The 19264-nt window shown below is 48.9% G+C and overlaps 1 protein-coding gene and 1 long non-coding RNA gene across 2 annotated transcripts in view; one reads left to right on the top strand and one right to left on the bottom strand.

Moving 5' to 3' along the window:
* LOC115542925 (MAM domain-containing protein 2) overlaps positions 1-18253 on the top strand; it is a 21861-nt gene extending 3608 nt beyond the window's left edge. Inside the window, exons 3-15 of the mRNA XM_030355437.1 lie at positions 2387-2688; positions 5519-5603; positions 5931-6062; positions 7035-7312; positions 7790-7883; positions 8090-8236; positions 8746-8883; positions 9480-9625; positions 10459-10555; positions 11358-11513; positions 17208-17461; positions 17873-17957; positions 18088-18253. Coding sequence (XP_030211297.1) covers positions 2387-2688; positions 5519-5603; positions 5931-6062; positions 7035-7312; positions 7790-7883; positions 8090-8236; positions 8746-8883; positions 9480-9625; positions 10459-10555; positions 11358-11513; positions 17208-17461; positions 17873-17957; positions 18088-18134 — 1961 coding nt within the window. The 3' untranslated portion in view covers positions 18135-18253. The remainder of the gene's footprint in view (positions 1-2386; positions 2689-5518; positions 5604-5930; positions 6063-7034; positions 7313-7789; positions 7884-8089; positions 8237-8745; positions 8884-9479; positions 9626-10458; positions 10556-11357; positions 11514-17207; positions 17462-17872; positions 17958-18087) is intronic.
* On the bottom strand, positions 10469-11351 carry LOC115542926 (uncharacterized). The gene is made up of 2 exons (XR_003976632.1): positions 11164-11351; positions 10469-10629 (listed from the first exon to the last, which is right to left on the bottom strand). It is a non-coding gene; the product is annotated as an uncharacterized LOC115542926 (long non-coding RNA).
* Positions 18254-19264: the final 1011 nt, after the last annotated feature.

Raw genomic sequence — 19264 nt, forward strand, 5'->3', positions numbered from 1 at the left:
GCTTCAGGGGGAAGTGTTTTTTTAAGCATATGAGCATTGATCGTGTATTGATGGTGTTGTGTTGATCGTGTTTTTATGATTGTGTTGTGTTGATGGTGTTGTGTTGATGGTGTTCTGTCGATCGTCTTGTTTTGATGGTGTTGTGTTGATTGTGTTGTGATGATGGGGTTGTGTTGATCTTGTTGTGTTGATGGTGTTGTGTTGATGGTGTTGTGTTGATGGTGTTGTGTTGATTGTGTTGTGATGATCGTGTTGTGTTGATGGTGTTGTGTTGATCTTGTTGGGTCGATCGTGTTGTGTTGAACGTGTTGTGTTGATCGTATCGTGTTGATCATGTTGTGTTAATCGTGTTGTGTCGTTCGGGTTGTGTTGATCATGTTGTATTCAGCATGTTGTGTTGATCTTGTTGTGTTGATCATGTTGTGTTGATCGTGTTGTGTTGATGGTGTTGTGTTGATTGTGTTCTGATGATCGTGTTGCGTTGATGGTGTTGTGTTGATCTTGTTGTGTTGATCATGGTGTATTCAGCATGTTGTGTTGATGATCGTGTTGTGTTGATCATGTTGTGTTGATCGTGTTGTGTTGATGGTGTTGTGTTGATTGTGTTGTGATGATCGTGTTGTGTTTATGGTGTTGAGTTGACCTTGTTGTGTTGATCATGTTGTATTCAGCATGTTGTGTTGATCGTGTTGTGCTGATCGCGTTGTGTTGATCGCGTTGTGTTGATCGTGTTGTGTTGATCGTCTTGTGTTGATCATCTTGTGTTGATCGTGTTGTGTTAATCGTGTTGTGTCGTTCGTGTTGTGTTGATCATGTTGCATTCAGCATGTTGTGTTGATCGTGTTGTGTTGATCATGTTGTGTTGATCGTGTTGTGTTGATGTTGTTGTGTTACTCTTGTTGTGTTGATCGTGTTGTGTTGATCATGTTGTATACGGCATGTTGTGTTGATCTTGTTGTGTTGATGGTGTTGTGTTGATCGTGTTGTGATGTTTGTGTTGTGTTGATCATGTTGTATTCAGCATGTTGTGTTACTCATGTTGTGTTGATGGTGTTGTGTTGATGGTGTTATGTTACTCATGTTGTGTTGATGGTGTTGTGTTGATGGTGTTGTGTTACTCATGTTGTGTTGATGGTGTTGTGTTGATGGTGTTGTGTTACTCATGTTGTGCTGATCGTGTTGTGTTGATGGTGTTGTGTTACTCATGTTGTGTTGATGGTGTTGTGTTGATGGTGTTATGTTACTCATGTTGTGATGAAGGTGTTGTGTTGATGGTGTTGTGTTACTCATGTTGTGCTGATGGTGTTTTGTTGATGGTGTTGTATTGCTCGTGTTGTGTTGATGGTGTTGTGTTGATGGTGTTATGTTACTCATGTTGTGTTGAATGTGTTGTGTTGATGGTGTTGTGTTACTCATGTTGTGCTGATCGTGTTGTGTTGATGGTGTTGTGTTACTCGTGTTGTGTTGATGGTGTTGTGTTACTCGTGTTGTGTTGATCGTGTTGTGTTGATGGTGTTGTGTTACTCGTGTTGTGTTGATGGTGTTGTGTTGATGGTGTTGTGTTACTCGTGTTGTGCTGATCGTGTTGTGTTGATGGTGTTGTGTTGATGGTGTTGTGTTACTCGTGTTGTGTTGAATGTGTTGTGTTGATGGTGTTGTGTTACTCATGTTGTGTTGATGGTGTTGTGTTGATGGTGTTGTGTTACTCGTGTTGTGCTGATGGTGTTGTGTTACTCGTGTTGTGCTGATGGTGTTGTGTTGATGGTGTTGTGTTACTCGTGTTGTGTTGATGGTGTTGTGTTGATGGTGTTGTGTTACTCGTGTTGTGTTGATGGTGTTGTGTTGATGGTGTTACTCGTGTTGTGTTGATGGTGTTGTGTTGCTCGTGTTGTGCTGATCGTGTTGTGTTGATGGTGTTGTGTTACTCATGTTGTGCTGATCGTGTTGTGTTGATAGTGTTGTGTTACTCATGTTGTGCTGATGGTGTTGTGTTGATGGTGTTGTGTTACTCGTGTTGTGTTGATGGTGCTGTGTTGATGGTGTTGTGTTACTCATATTGTGTTGATGGTGTTGTGTTGATGGTGTAGTGTTACTCATGTTGTGCTGATCGTGTTGTGTTGATGGTGTTGTGTTACTCGTGTTGTGTTGATGGTGTTGTGTTGATGGTGTTGTGTTACTCATATTGTGTTGATGGTGTTGTGTTACTCGTGTTGTGTTGATGGTGTTGTGTTACTCGTGTTGTGTTGATGGTGTTGTGTTGATGGTGTTGTGTTACTCATATTGTGCTGATGGTGTTGTGTTACTCGTGTTGTGTTGATGGTGTTGTGTTGATGGTGTTGTGTTACTCATATTGTGTTGATGGTGTTGTTGGTCTCCTGCCCCTCAGGCCGCTTCGTGACGGTGGACAGCACCTCGGAGGGGGAGCACCAGGAGGCCCCAGAGGAGGGAGGCGTGGCGGCCCAGCGAGGGGAGGCCAGCGCCAGGGGGGTGCTGCTGAGCCCGGTCCTGGACCAGGAGGACTGGAGCTGCCTGAGGCTGGTGTACCAGATCACCGGGGCGGGCGGCCTGGAGGTGCTGCTCCGCAGCGAGGGGAAGGGCTTCGACAGGCCCCTGTGGAGCAGCCAGGCCCCGTCCGACAGCTGGGTCATCTCCAGCATGGACCTGCCAAACACCACTGAGCCCTACAGGGTAAACACCTAGCAGTACAGGGGCTGCTCCTGGATTAGCCTTTGGTGTACATGTTGTTTTTTTGTTTTAGGTTGGGTCTTTTGAATTTGCTTTGGTTGATTTCTAAAATGAGCCACACCAGTGTCTTAATACTCATACAGTCAATAATAAACAATAAGAATAACAGGGTGACAAGTACGCAAAACCAATAATACTATCAATCACAATGAACAATCAGTAAACAGAAGGTAGTGTTTAAAAGCGATGTTCAAGAACTTCCCTATCTAAATAAATCATCCCAACCGGTTCAGAGACTAAAAGTACTCGCTCAGCAGACCCAGTAGCCCTGTGTATAGTATGTAGGTCGATCCAACAAAACAAATGATGTAGAGGCCCAGGGATGCTTCCCTTTGTTTAAAAAGAGACGCATAAAGGAGTGAGACGAGACGGTGATAAATGAATGGATGCCTTCACATGCACATGAACTACCGCAGGCACGCACGTGCACGCATATACACCCTTGTATAAACAATTGTTTGAAGAGTACTCTTTGTTGGTGGTGGTGGTGGTGGTGGTGGGGCTGATGGTGGGGCTGGTGGTGGTGGTTGAGGCGGCAGTAGAGGTGGTGGTATAGGAGTTGATCACTGGCGGTGTTGATGGGGGAGGTGTTGGTGGTGGTGGTGGTGATACTGGTGGTCTTGGAGGTAGTGGTGGTGATGATGATTGTGGTGGTGGTTGTGGAGGTGGTTATGGAGGTGGCTGTGGAGGTGGTGGTGATGATGATGGTGGTGGTGGAGGTGGTGGTGGAGGTTGAGGTGGAGGTGGTGGTGATGATGATGGTGGTGGTGGTGGAGGTGGTGGTGGAGGTTGAGGTGGAGGTGGTGGTGTCGGTATAGTGGTGATGGAGGTGGAGGTGGTAGTGGTGATGGAGGTGGAGGTGGTGGTGGTGGTGGAGATGGAGGTGGAGGTGGTTGTGGTGATGGAGGTGGAGGTGGTAGTGGAGATTGAGGTGGAGGTGGTTGTGGTGATGGAGGTGGAGGTGGTAGTGGGGATGGTGGTGGTGGTGGTACTGGGGATGGTGGTGGTGGTGGTACTGGTGCTGGGGGTGATGGTTGTGGAGGTGGTGGTGGAGGTGATAATGCAAACGCCATGATGTTATTGAAGGGGGAGGGGCATGTCTGGACTCAACAAGGGGTCTCCTCACCACATAAACACAGAGTTCAGACCCGGGTGAAGTATATCATCCATTACCTCGCCTAAGAGAGGCCACAGCGAGGGCTCCGGTCGATCAGTCACACTGCTGTGTTCTTAACATGGCCTTCCAGACCTCTTGGCTGGGTTGCTCTTTGCAATGAATAAGGAATTGAAATCTTTAATTCCACCAATTGAAGACCTGGTGTTTTAAGCTTTTTTTTTTAAATAATGATTCACTCAAATAGTGTTTGCTGCTTTTTGAAGTCAAAATAGATAGTGAGGTGGATTGCATTACATTATATGGGTTTCTTTGGCAGATGTTTTTCATCCAAAGTGACCTCTACGCAAAGCTCTGAACAATCATTGCCTTCAATCTATCAATCAATTGATTTATATAGCACATGTTGCCTTAATACTCATGTAGTTAATAATAATTAACAATAATAACAAGGTAAAAAGTAAGTAGAACTAAAAAAAACATCAATAGCAATCAATAACTAAGAACAATCAGTCAATAGAACGTTGTGTTCAAAAGCCATGTTCAGAAAGAGCTTAGTTCCCTGTAAAATTGATGAACTCAACCAGTTTGGAGAAAATTTCCAAAATGTGGTCAAAATCAAAAGAGATAGTGATTTGGATTAAGTTACATTCCTTGTTTGTTTGGCAGATGTTTTTCATCAGTGACGCTCTGAAGAAAATCTCTGAACAATCATTGCATTCAATCAGTATTGGAAGAAGGACCACTCTAAGGGCTGCACAAACACACATCTAACAACATCCCAAAGCACTGCAAGATATCTGCAGAGATCAGAACCGAGAGAGTCATATAAAGAGAATGCAGACACCCTCAAAGTGCAGACAGACCCATGCATACACAAACCCACAAAAGCACACAATGAAAAAGCACAGAATACACCTGATGGTCAGCACAAGATCTTTTTTAACGCCGCAAGTTCAGACAAATCTGCAATACTAATATAAAGCTTATAACTGCAACATGCCAAGGGTGAAACCTGGCAATAAAAACAGAGAGTTAAAGAAAAGGAACAAAAAGATAAAAGACACAGCAGGGATTCAGCTCAAGACAAACTGCATACGACCGTGGTTTAAAAAGTTTCCAACCTCAACTTTGAACTTTTGTGCTTCTGCTTCAACACAAGTAGTTTTTAACCAATCAGCATATGCTGGTAATATCCATGTCACCGTAATGGCATCGCTCTTCTTCACACTAAGTGTTTGGCTCCTTTATATACAACAAATACCTACTGATGAGCTTGTGTTGGTCATGACGTGTTGTTGATGTTAAGAAGAAGAAGAAGAAGAAGAAGAAGAAGAAGAAGAAGAAGAAGAAGAAGAAGAAGAAGAAGAAGAAGAAGAAGAAGAAGAAGAAGAAGAAGAAGAAGAAGAAGAAGAAGAAGAAGAAGCAGCTTACATCCTAGCTTACTAGGAGCAGAAGGTTACCACACAGTAACACTGTGTGGCATGAACCAACAGGAGTTGGTAGGGCCCTTTCCTTAGTCCTCTTGTATGTATGTTTTGTGCTGGTAGGTTTTTGAGGATGGGTTGTGTGTTGGTTTGACATGTTGACATGTTATTCACGATGTGTACTTCGTAATGGGTTGCTGCTGTGTTGATCATGTCGTGTTGTCTTCATCAGGTGGCCATCGATGGCAGTCCCGGGGAATTGCAGGGCAGTAGCGTGGCAATCTTTGAGATCCACATCAGTCCAGGATATTGCCTGGGTCAGTGACATCACTCCGGGACTCATCACTCCAGAACACATCTTCTTTAGATTTACACCATATGCACAGCCTAGCTGTGCTGTTATGCATCTCTCACCACCTCCCTCCTTCATTTTCTTTTTGATCTGCCTCCCTTCCCCCTCTCTCTCCCTTTCCCCTCTCTCACACTCTCTCTCTCTCTCTCTCTCTCTCCCTCATTGAAATTCAGCTCAATTCGAAAGAGCTTCATTGGAATGGAAAATAACAGACACATTGCCAATGCATGTTGTTTCTTTCCGTTTAAAAGTTGATTTATGAGACGCATGTTGTTTGTCTTCCTGTGTGTAGAGTGTAACTTTGAGGAGACCCACTTGTGTGGCTACAGAAACCAGTGGAACACCAACGTGAACTGGTACATAGGAGGGGGGGTGGCTGTCCAGAGCGATCTGCCAAGCGATAACACATACAGCAACAAAATCGGTGAGTGACGTTCTATAGCTTCTGTGATACCTCTGCTTCTCTCTCTATTGCTCATTGTTTTCTGCATCCCCATGAAGGATCCATGTGCATTTTTCTATAGTACTAAAAGGTACCATGTCATTTTGTACAACTTTGCACTTTGCAACATCACATCGCAATGAACGCCTCCCTTTTGGAAGCATAAGGAGCATTTTATTGTTAATTATTGTGTTCATAGGAATTTCATTGTCATGTCATTTATCGTGAAATGATTTGTCACCATGAGATGACAGTGACACCATGAGATGACAGGCTAGACAGGGCATCTGAAAGCTTTGTTTCCTTCCGTAAATCAGTTTATCTTCCGTCAAATATCTCCAATAACAAAACAGGAAACAAGGCCTAACTTCCCCACAGTTTCGTTTTGGTTTCCGACCCAGGCTCTCTGCTGTTTCCTAGTAGGGTCTCATAGTAGGACTGTTGGATCAGAAGTTCTGCTGTAACATAGTAGGACTGTTGGATCAGAAGTTCTGCTGTAACATAATAGGACTGCTGGATCTCAGATTAGCATTACTGTACACAGTGCTGCAAACCATGTTACTAGAGAACCAAACCCAAGTAATTAGCCAAACAAAGCTAGCTACAGATTGTTTCCTCTACAGGGAATATACTGGTCTGTCTATGTGTGGCCATGTTTTCGACCCCACATCCTGTCTGAGAAACAAACGTGCACAGAGTTGAGATTGTTATTTCTCCGCCATTGGTCGGCACAGACCAAACAGAGCTGGACTGCATTTGTCGATCGTGGACGGATTACTTTTATTCTAGACATTTAGTGATGGACACACATTTAAAAAATGCAAAAACGTGTCGTGAAAAGTGAGATAATAGAGCTTTAGCTATCATAAGAATATATGATAACATCTGATAGCAAATACGATGCAAAAAAACACAAGCATAATCAATGACCTCATATCGGACATCTCTTCGTAGGCCACTTCATGTACGTGGACTCCATCTATGCCAAGACCTTCAAGGAGGTGGCCAAGCTGGTGTCGCCCATGACGACCGTGCCCATGTCGGGCTGTCTGGGCTTCCAGTACCAGCGCGGGGAAAAGCCCGGGAACCGGTTTTCCGTGTACACCCGGGACCAGCTGGGCCAGTACCAGGAGGTGTGGAACGCCGCCTCGGAGAACCAGACCAACTGGGTTGCCGACCCCTCTGAGTGGATCCCAGTGCAGGTGGACGTCAAGGCTCCGTACCCAGTACAGGTCAGTGGAGAGGGGTCTGTCTATACCCAGTACAGTTTAGTGGAGCGTTGTCTGTCTACGTCTAGCTCTATAGTCGTATTTACCCAGTACAGGTTGGTACGGAGGTGTCTCATATCTAGCTCTATGGACCGTGTTTAGCCAGTAGAGGCTCCTCTTTCTGTGATGTTAAAACGCATCCTTTGTCTGTGTGTATTTATTACATTATGAGCATATATATATATATGTGCAAACACACACACAGACACAACTCTGGTCACAGCGTGTGTCTGCATTCGTGTTTACCTGTGTGTGTTTGTTTGTGTGTGTGTGTGTGTGTGTGTGTGTGTGTGTGTGTGTGTGTGTGTGTGTGTGTGTGTGTGTGTGTGTGTGTGTGTGTGTGTGTGTGCGCGTGTGTGTGTGTGTGTGTGTGTGTGTGTGTGTGTGTGTGTGTGTGTGTGTGTGTGTGTGCGTGTGTGTGTGTGTGTTTGCATGCGTTAGGTGGTCTTTGAAGTGGCGTTCAACAGTCAGCGCGGGGGTCGGGTCAAGGTCGATGACATCACCTTCTCCTCCGAATTCTGCAGTGCAGACACTGGTGAGCTACGCTCAATAGTGATCTACAACCACTGGTGAGCTACGCTCAATAGTGATCTACAACCACTGGTGAGCTACGCTCAATTGTGATCTACAACCACTGGTGAGCTACAACCACTAGTGAGCTACAACAGTGAGCTGCTAAAAACAATTCGAGGCTCTCAAACTTTTGCACATCAATTGAACCTCCAACTGTGTCCTTCACAGAGCCGACCTTTGACCCTTCCATTGCGAACTGCGACTTTGAGTCTGGGCTGTGCCACTACACCCAGGACACCAACCTGGGCTCGGCCTGGAAGAGGGTGGCCGTCAAGCCCAACCTGTTCAGGAACGGGGACCACACCACAGGGGCAGGTGGGTACATCTAGCTCCCCAGCTAGCTCCACATAGCATGGCGTGTGGGCTTTGTTCCTGCCCGGGGCTGAGGACTCTTGGCCCTTGGATAAAGTCCTTTGGATCAGCGGGCCAGATGTCGCTGGCTGGAGCTGTACCCGGGAATATCCCTGTTTTAAAGAATATGATTTTTACCTCAGACATTATGTTGACGTATGGACCGCCAAACTGCAAATGTCCCCATGTTACCATTTCTGGTTGCCTTACTTTGTAAAGTTTGAAGCGCAAACCGAATCCCCAAATGCCATTGCTGGATTCATGATATTCACTGCATTAATCTCGTGAGTTGCAAAACATGATGCATGTTTGAAGCCGACGGGGTTGACAACACCAAAGACGTGCGTGCAATAAACTGAGATGAATGCCAGGTGCAGTCTGGGAAAACCAATCCTCCCAGCTTTGCACACGCACCAAGAGGAATCTGGGACCTCTGAGAGAGAACAGAGATGAGCTCCTCTCTCTTTCCGCAGGATCCTTCCTGCTGTCCCAGTCCAGAGTGACCCCTGGCTCCAGACCGGGAGCCCGTTTCAGCTACGTCAGTCGCCTGGTCAGCCCCCTACTCCCTGGGAACATGAAGTACTGCCTGAGGGCCCATTACTCTCTGAGAGGTGAGCCGAGTACTCTCTGATATACTGCACTCTGAGGACTCAGGGAAGTACTCTCTGATATACTGCTCTCTGAGGGCTCAGGGAAGTACTCTCTGATATACTGCTCTCTGAGGGCTCAGGGAAGTACTCTCTGATATACTGCTCTCTGAGCGGTGAGTGAAGTACTCTGATGTAGGACTATACTCTCTGAGCGGTGAGTGAAGTACTCTCTGACATAGTACTCTCTGAGTGGTGGGTGAAGTACTCTGATGTAGGACTATACTCTCTGAGAGGTGAGTGAAGTACTCTCTGACATAGTTCTCTCGGAGTCGTGGGTGAAGAATTCTCTGAGATACTGCTCTCTGAGGGGCTAGTGAATTACTTTCTGACATTTATACTGCTCTCCGAGCGGTAAATGAAGTGTTCTCTGAGACAGACTGTCAGACAGAGTGGCTGTTTTGAGTTTGGTTGATTGGGTAATAGCCTACTTGCTGATCCTCCGTTGATTTTATTGAGACGGATGGCGGTTGATTGATTGATTGGTTTGTTGATTGATCGGTTGGTGGGTTGAGTTGATCCATTGATTGAAGTCCTGTCGAACGTGTTTGTAAGTGCAGGTTTCAGCCAGACGGAGCAGGCCCTGGTGGTGTACCTTCAGCATCAGAGCAGCAAAAAGCAAGAGAAGGTCTGGACCCAGGGGGAGAGGTCCAAAGGCATCTGGATCGCCAATGACATCACCTTCCAGACCACACAGCCGTCCAAGGTCAGGCTCTTAATCGTACAAGTTGTGCCTTGTGGACGCCAAACAAAATAAGCGTTTTCGGTGGGTTCCTCGGAAACAATCGATTGTTGATTAAAGCGTGCAAGACGAGGCAAGGAGGACACACATATTTCGACCACATGTATGCGTTTAGTTTGCGGAGGGTGACATGCTGAACTAATAAAGAACACTGCATTTTACATGATTCAATGATCATCTGGAAATGAGTCATTCCGAAAAAAAAAAGCTTTAAAATATCCTAATGTGTACTTCCATGAGCAGGGTGGGAGTACATTATGGTGCTGTTGCCTTCTGGCCACTTGCTCATTAAATGAAAGCTGTCATAGGACAGGCTTTCATGAATCGGTTTCATTCTGAACCGATACATCACTGCTTGCATAAAATAGCCTACTACTTGGATAAAATTGTTATCTACTTGGATTAAATAGCCTTCTTCTTGGATAAAACTGTCTACTACTTTGATAACATAGTCTTCTTGAGAAGAAAAATTCATCAGAAATAAAATAGATGTATTTTAATGCAGCACAGTGGTGACATGAAAAAAACAACTATTGTTTTTAATAATAATAATCATTGTGATCCTAATTAGTATCGACTGAAGGACACACTGAAGATATAATTTGTTATTAAATAGTCTTGATCAAAGCTTTGTACGTTTGTCCACATGTGTGGTTATCATTAGATGCACATATCTGTTTCTGAGGGTGTCCGTGTGTGTGTATGTGTGTGTGTGTGTGTGTGTGTGTGTGTGTGTGTGTGTGTGTGTGTGTGTGTGTGTGTGTGTGTGTGTGTGTGTGTGTGTGTGCGCTGTGAAGCTGCTGTTTGTCAGCATCTGCAGGAGTTTCTGGGACTGTGGCTCTGTGGCGTTGGACGACATCAGCCTGAGCCTGGGAGACTGTGAGCTGAAGGCAGGTGAGAGGAACCATCCATGACCCATTCACCTCCATTCAACCCAGAGAAACCTTTCGCTTCTCTCTGGTGGCCGCCTGTTTGGGTCAAACAATAAAATGTACATCATGGAAAAAACACATCTGCACTTGAGTGTCACCTCGTTCCCGACGTACTCTCGTCAGGACGGAACACCTGGCACAGTGTGATTCAAATGTCTGTTATTGGCTAGAGAGAGAGAGGGTGGGGCTTCCCAGCATGCTTAGTTCAGAGGCAGCGATATCCACCTCAGCTCCATGGGTTTGGCTGCGATGGGCGAGAGAGAGGATGGGATTCCGATAGAGGGATATCCACATTCCATTTGATTTAGTGTCCGGATATTGCTTTGGCAAATAATTCGACAAACAACTCACATTGTTTGCCTTTAAGTCATGCCAGGAATTCATAGATATAAAAAAAATTAAATGTAGGTCTAAGGTACACCAATTCCTTAGATTTGTTACATATAGTGGTTCTTCTAACATATTTTTTTCTAAGAATATATTTTCAATATAAAATATGAAAATATAACAAAAAAAACATTAAAAACAAAAGAGAAAATACCAACGCAGCGATGATCCTGTTTCTCTTACCTCCTGACCCACCGGCGACCCGCTGGGTTTGGAGCATTAGTTTCTGGCTCGTGTTTTCAAAGGCAGCCATACAACAGCTACAAGCACAGTGTTATCATCCTCTGTGGTTTCTGTGGCGCCGTAGCCTATTGTTCTTCAGAGAACTCGACTCCCTCACCCCCATGTGTTCCTGGTTGTGGCTCTCTCCCTCACAGGGCTGTCCCTGTCCGTCCCCGGCCACTGTGACTTTGAGGCGGGCCTGTGTGGCTACACCCAGGACAAACGGGGGGACGCTGGCGACTGGATGTGGAGGAGGGGGTCCACCCCGACCTCCTACACCGGCCCAAGAGGAGACCACACCACGGGACTGGGTGAATACCCTGCCCTCACCACAGATCTATAGAGCAGTATAGTCAATGTTATTTATGAATGAATGCTGTATATGATGGGGACAACATCTATAGAACAGTATAGTAAATGGTATTTATGAATGATGCTGTATGTGTGATGGGGACAACGTATATTTGAAACGATAGTTACGAATGTAACTACGGTTCTATGAATCCTGGATGACTGCCAGAGGCGGTGCTTAAAGCACTGGATCTCCACCTCGCGCATGCGCATTTCGAGTACCTAATAACAACATAGTCACCTGTGACCCCCACGTGACACCGGGAAGGCTATATCTTCCGGTGTCATTAGAGGATCTGTTCCTAGAATCTTCTCGCGAGAACACAAGGATTCTGAGTGACTGAACGCTCTGGCGGTCATCCAGGATTCATAGAACCGTAGTTACATTCGTAACTATCGTTCTATTTCATCCTTACTGACCGCCAGAGGCGGTGCTTAAAGCACTGGATGACCCATACCAAAAAGGTCACAAAGAATCCAAAACCCACCTCACTCATTGGAGGTAAGAGAGCTTGGCAGTAGGACCACACTCATCGGGTGGGGACTGGCGACGTTGACTCGGTAAAACCTTGTAAAGGTGCCCGGTGAGGTCCATGATGCCGCGGCACAGATCGACTCCAGGGGTACACCTCTTAGTGCGGCCCACGATGTCGACACGCTTCTGGTGGAGTGGCACCTAAACCCGGATGGCGGGGGGCGGCCACTGGCCACATAGGCGTGTTTAATGGCGTCGACGACCCAGTGGGATAGCCTCTGTTTAGACAAGGCAGAACCTCTGTTAGGGCCACCGTGACATACAAACAGTTGCTCGGACTGCCGTATACCGGCCGTAGCAGCAATGTAAGCCCTAAGCGCCCGCACCGGGCATAGCATCTCGGACTCATTCCCCTCAGATGGGGAGTTAAAACGTGCCAGCTGGTTAAAATAGGTGCGTGAAAGCACCTTGGGCAGAATAACCTCCATCTGTTAGCATACTGTGCTCTGGTAGATGGTGCCCTGGCACTCAGAATGGTATTCCTGACGGCTTCAGTGCAAACATTCAGCAGTGAGTCGGGCCCTGCAGCGGCCAGGCCCAGAGCTGGAGGCGACGGGGATCTGGGTGCCAAATCTGGCCCCCCAGCTGCGAAAGGAGGTCCTTCCTGCAGGGGAGGCGCCATGGAGAGCTGCAGCAGAGCCTGCGCAGCAGTGGAAACCAGAGTCTCCCTGGCCAGTAGGGGGCCACCAGAAGTAACCTGTGGCCCTGCAGAAATACCCTCTGGAGTGTGGGGAGAATCAGGGGCAGCGGTGGGAAGGCATACAGAGGACTCTGTGGCCAGTCGTGAGCTAAGGCATCCTGTCCGAGGGGGCCGGTCACCTCCGTCCAGGAGAACCAGAGGGGGCAATGTGCGGATTCCTCTGATGCAAAGAGGTCTACCTCCGCCCTGCCAAAGAGACCCCACAACGTTTCCACCACCTCCGGATGAAGCCGCCACTCCCCCGGTGGGGGCTTCTGCCGCGATAGAAAATCTGCGACCTGGTTCCTTTGCCCCGGTATGAAGACCGCCCGTACGCTGGCCAGGCGGGGATATGCCCAGGCCAACAAGTTCCGAGATACCCGGAGTAGCCGTGAAGACCGGGTCCCCCCTTGGTGGTTGATCTGGGCAACAGCTGACATGTTGTCGGATCGAACCAGCACATGCTTGCCTCTCAAATGAGGCAGAAAATGATTGAGTGCTAGCTGTACCGCCCTGAGCTCTAGCACATTGATGTGAGCGTGGTTCTGGGCCGGCCACTGCCCTTGGGCAGTCCTGCCCTGCCAAACCGCGCCCCATCCTGATAGGCAGGCGTCTGTTGTGACCAGCTCCCGACGGGATGGAATGGTGCCCATGGGTACACCCACAGACATATACGACCTCTTTCTCCTTCTCTCGGACAGAGAGAAGAGGCACTGCCGAGACACTCTGACCTTTCGGTGCCTGTGCCACTTGGGGTCCAAGTGGAGGCTGTTCAGCCACATCTGCATAGGGCGCAGAGACAGCAAGCCGAGGGGCACCACAGCTGAGGCAGCTGTCAGCTTGCCCAAGAGCTGCAGGCAAAAAAGGAATGGTACCATCCTGCCATACCCAAAGCGGGGTAGGCAGAGGAGGATGTCGGTCACACGCTGAGGTGACAGATAGGCCCTCATAGCGTCCGAGTCTAGGACCATCCCCAGGTATGCGACCCGTTGGGATGGGTCCAGGCGACTCTTCACAAAATTCACCGTCAGGCTAAGCCGGGCCACGTGCAAGAGCAGCCGAGCCGTGTCCCGGGCCGCCTGAGACTGGGAAGGTGCACAGATCAGCCAGTCGTCCAAATAAGGCAGGACCTTCGTGCCCTGCTTCTGCAGGGGTGCGAGAGCTGCCGCCACCACCCTGGTGAATACCCTCGGAGAGAGGGAGAGACCAAAGGGAAGTACCCTGAATTGAAAGTGCCGGCCGCAAAAGGCGAACCGGAGGAAGTGCTGATGGCGCGGTGCAATTGGGACGTGGAAGTATGCGTCCCTTAGGTCCACCGTGGTGAACCATTCTCCCCTTGCGACCACCCGCAGCGTGTCGGAAGCGGTGAGCATGTGGAATGGCAGGACCTTCAGGAACCGGTTGAGTCCCCTCAGGTCGAGAATTGAGCGAAAACCTGCCATCTTTCCTTTTCAAGAGAAAAAATCTCGAATAGAACCCTCTGGGGTGCAGCAGAGGATCCACTGGCTCGATTGCCCCTTTGGCCAGGAGGGTGGACAACTCCTGGTCCAGAGCTAAGGCCTCTGCCGGGTCGTTGACGACAGTCATTTTGACCCGGCTGAAGGCTAGGGGCCGACGTCGGAACTGTAACTCGTACCCTTGGGTCAAGGTGGAAACCACCCAAGGGTCTGAAGTACAGGCAGCCCAGTAGCTAAGCTGCTGATGGGAAAAACTCCCGACGACCGGCCCCGAGGGCCTAGCGCCTACCCCCCCGGCCTCCTGAGGCTCTGGGGGGGGCGTCGGTTGGGTTGTGGGTCACGGGGCTGCCAGGTAGGTAGGCGTTCGGGGGCCCGAAAGCCATCCGTTGGCGGTTGCGCAGCCCGCTGGGACCTTCGTAGGCCACCGGAGTACTCAGGTGGCTGAAAGCACCGCTGGGGGACTGCCGAGGGGCCCCCAGGCCTGCTAGGAGCAGACACACTCCTATTTAGGCCTGACAGTTGCTGCCTGGTCTGCCTAGCTCGGGCAGCCCCCTCCAGTGCTTCCAGGGCAGCTGACCCAAAGAGCTCCCCTGGTTCCACCGGCACCGCACGAAGGACCCTCCTACATGTCTCCGTCAAGGGCGACTGCGCAAGCCAGACCTGGCGGCGAGTCTGCACGAGGGTGGACATAGTGCGCCCTAACTCCCTCGACATGAGGGCAAAAGCCTGCAACGAGGCGTCACTCAGACTCTGCAGCGGCGGCTCGACCTGGGCCTGCTGCAGAGAGGTCGAAAGACCCAGCAGCAGGTGGGAAAGGGAGTTCCCAATACGACCCATGCGCGCCGCTGCGTCGTAGGCCTTTGATAGGAGGTCATCTGTGACCCTGCACTGTGGCCGAGGGCACCTGGCATTTGGCCTCAGAGCCTCATCAGGAGCCAGAATCAGGGAGGCGATGGCAGGCTCGACTGCTGGCATGCGGCCCAGCCCAACCTGTGCCGCATTCTGCATGGCAGCCAAGGTCCGGGCGTCCGACGTCGAGTGGGACAGGGCCCTAGTGTCCCTCCAGCAAGCATGGAGCTCCTTCAGATACTCCTCTGAAGGAGGGACGGAGAATGTGGCCGGGACAGGGTTGCGCCTGAAGAAGGCGCTGGCCTGGGCTGACTCCGTCTGTGCGTCAAGCTGCAGGCGAGCCAGAGCGGTCCGCAGGACGGCCGCCATGGAGGTGTCGCTGCACCCTGCAGGGAGCCTTGTGCCGAAGAGCAGGAGGCCTCATCCAACGTGTGGGAGGCATCGCCCTCGGTCATAGTCTCATTAAAGAGGTTAGCCGAAGCCGCCAGAGAGAGCTTCTCTTCGCTTTCAAATTGGGAGGAGGGAGGGCCGGGCTGTAGCCCCGCCAGCCCCTGACCAGTCCCAGGCTGAAGGGCCAGGAGGAGGGACCGGATTTGCCCCATGTCGGACGCCAATCCGTCCACCCTAGCAGCAAGGCCGCCCCTTGCCTTCTTTTTGGGGGGGGCACCCATAGCCGCAGCCCCATCATGCCGCTGCCGCCCTCTCGAACGACCGGGCTGATCGGGAGGGAGGCTCATTAAAGCAGAGGGGTCGTTGGCTGCTGCCCGATTCTCCAGCTCTGCTAGCCTAGCCACTCTGAGCACCCAAGGCAGGAGGCTGCAGTTCATAACGGGCGCTGTCCGTGAGGCTCTCCCTCAGATGCCCGAGACCGAGGCAAGGAGGGCAACTGTCGTGGCCGTCCTCAGGCTCAAGAGGAGCCGCACAGGCGACACACAGGTGGGCCATTATAGAGGTAGCCACCGGCAGCGTACTGGGAGCGGAAGCGAGAGCACTTCCCTCGTCAGAAAAAATGAAAAACCGAAACTAATTAGCCTGAGCGTGATCGCTGCTACTAATTATCAACCAAACAAGGGGTAATTGCGGCGTTAACGGGAGCAGGGGCGAGAACACTGCCTTCACCAGAAAATTAAGTCGACCGATATTAATTAGCTTGAGCGTAAGCGCTGCTGCTAAACAAGGGAGAAACCAAACAAAAACGTTTCTGGGAGCGGGAGCGAGAGCACTGCCTTCACCGGTAAGTTGTAAGGGCTAAATAAATTGATGGTTAGAACAGAGCAGAGCTAACGGCTAACACAACAAACAATAACAGAGCAAGAGGCGAACGAGTGCTGGGAGCGGGAGCGAGCACACTGCCCTCCCAAACAAACGCCGGCCACTCTTCTTATAGTTACTTTCTTTCTACTAAGTATCTGTATGAACTAGCCACAGCCTCTGGAGGACGGGTTACCCGCAGCTCCGACCTTGGTCACGAGGCTGCACGTAGCCAGTTGTAACAGCTTCCTTCCTTTCTCAAACAAAGGTTCAATACGGTACCTGCGCAGCGAGAAGATGTAAGGAACAGATCCTCTAATGACACCGGAAGATATAGCCTTCCCGGTGTCACGTGGGGGTCACAGGTGACTATGTTGTTATTAGGTACTCTAAATGCGCATGCGCGAGGTGGAGATCCAGTGCTTCAAGCACCGCCTCTGGCGGTCAGTAAGGATGAAATAGAACAGTATAGTACATGTGTTTATGAACCGATGCTGTTTATCTGACAGGGACAACAGATCTTTAGAACATGGCTTGGTTGGGACAGGTTATGCAGATCTATAGGACAATATAGTAAAGGAGTGAACGCTGCACATGTGACAGGGACCTATAGGAGAGAAGCGTAAATGTTATTTACGAATGGATGCTGTATATGTGACCCTGACAGGGACAACAGATGTATAACACGTGGTAATTTATGAATGAACTCTGTCCCACCACAGGCTACTACTAAACATGGAGGTGTCTCCCATGCTGTTATTTATGGATGAACTCTGTATGACCAAGTGTTACGACTAAACATGAAGGCGTCTCCCATGCTGTTATTTATGAATGGAGGCCACTCCCATGCTGTGAACATGAATGACCGCTGTGTCCCCACCAGGCTACTACATGTACATGGAGGCTTCCCCCATGATGCCGGGACAGGGCGTGAGGCTGCGTTCGAGGGCCCTGCGGGGGTCCCACCTCCCCAAGTGCCTGAGGTTCTTCTACCACATGTACGGCTCGGGGGTCGGGGAGCTGCGCGTGCACCTGGCCCGGGACGGGGAGGACACGTTGCTATGGAAACGCGCGGGGGAGCAGAGCGTGGCCTGGCTGCGGGCCGTCGTGGAGTACCACTCGGACTATCAGCATCAGGTACAATATATATATATATAATATGTATAATAATAAATATAACATATATCACCTCATCAGCATCAGGTACATTATAATAAAGAAAAAATTAAAATTTAAAGAAGAATATTGTATTGATATAGATACAAATAGAAAGGTTAATCCCGTTTTTAACATAATGGCAACATAAAACATATTGAGGTGTACCTCAACAGGTGGGTCACAGCACGGTAGAGTTTGGGACCCCTGCTCAATGCACTGCTAGCTCAGAGAGCTGGGGTCATCTCTCCCTATGCTGCCCACAAAGTGACACTTTTACATGGCTGTACATGGGGGCTGTTCATTGTTCATTCAACACACAAAGTGCAGTGAGCCTATAGGGAGGGTCTGACCGGACCACAGGTGTTAAACATGCTTTTATTGACTCCCTAGATCGTGTTCGAGGCCACCAGAGGTTCATCAGTGAGAAGTGACATCGCAATTGACGACATCGTCTTTGAGAACGGACCCTGCAAAGGTGACTCACAACAAAGAACCACCCAAAATATAGCTTAAAATCACTAATATGTGTGTAGGCCAATTTGTATTATTCAAGTATGTCGTAATTTCAATCATTTTTATACACATTTTCTTTTTCCTCCTAATAGAAATCGAGATCCACGTGGCAAACGGAAGCTCAAACGAGATCGAGTAGACTGGAGAGAGGAGACGAAGTCGGGGGAGAAATGGAAACCTAGGGATGCATGAGCCTGAAGAGTTTTGCACATGACGGACAAATCATTTTTTCTAGCTACTGACCCTTCTGGGTGACAAGCAAACGTTGTAAATGTTGTTCATGCCGAGCTGAACACAGTAAGCCGAAGCATTCATAAGCGTGTTGAGGACGAACCCGTCCTTTCGCCGGGTAGATTAAGCTGTTTAGTGCACAAACTCTTTCTTTTAATTTAGTCATAGTAAGTATTCCCTTCTGCATTGCAACCACTGAGGCCAGTGAGGGTGTGTTTAACTGTGCGTTTGAAGATGCATTAGATTAATGCTCCTTGCTTCAATAAACATGATTGTTACTCAACCCCAATGTCAGATGATTTTCCTTACTCTGACATTCTTGCCAAGTTGTAAAAACAGACCACCAAAACAGACTTAGACGGCCAAATTTAGATGTGTTTTGTAACAACGGCCAGTGAACTTCCTGTGAGCAAGGTCCACCAAGTCCTCCATGCTGGGAGTAAGCCACACATCTGTTACTCTTTGAGCGTTCCTACAGTGTGTGCCATCAATAACACGTGCCATCCAGACGCCTGTTTATTCTCTGAACAGACACAAAGTTTAATGTCAAAAGACTGAGATTTATCTCAATGGAGTTCCCAAAACCTTTAGATCCCATCGTCAGGGTTCAAGCCAATTCTAATTGACATGATTTGCCTTTGAATTTCTTAGTAAACAATACGATTTTTACCAGCGCAGATATTGCACTGAATGGGCTGCAACGTGGAAATAGGCGAAGCCTTTCACTATTTCACCCACGGCTGTTATCTTGACCAGCTACTGACTGTATGTCGACGTGGCATCTTCAGTTCCTTCTTCATAAGCGCGCTAGACTTAACCTTCCTCCAGTTGCAATGCCACGGTCTGGCCGCTCTGCCGTGAGACCGACGAGTCAGAAGAGAAAAGATAGTCTCTGGTAACGTGGCAGCAGTGATGTGCCTGCCATGGTTAGTCCGTGCCACGGTCCACTCTACCCAATAGACATGCAGCTCTGTTCTGTGAAGCGCAGCGCACACAAGCTGCCAGATCTGTACACAGGAAGTTCAAAGTTCAGCTCTG

This window comes from Gadus morhua, chromosome 4, assembly GCF_902167405.1.
Source record: "Gadus morhua chromosome 4, gadMor3.0, whole genome shotgun sequence".
Taxonomy (NCBI): Eukaryota; Metazoa; Chordata; class Actinopteri; order Gadiformes; family Gadidae; genus Gadus; species Gadus morhua.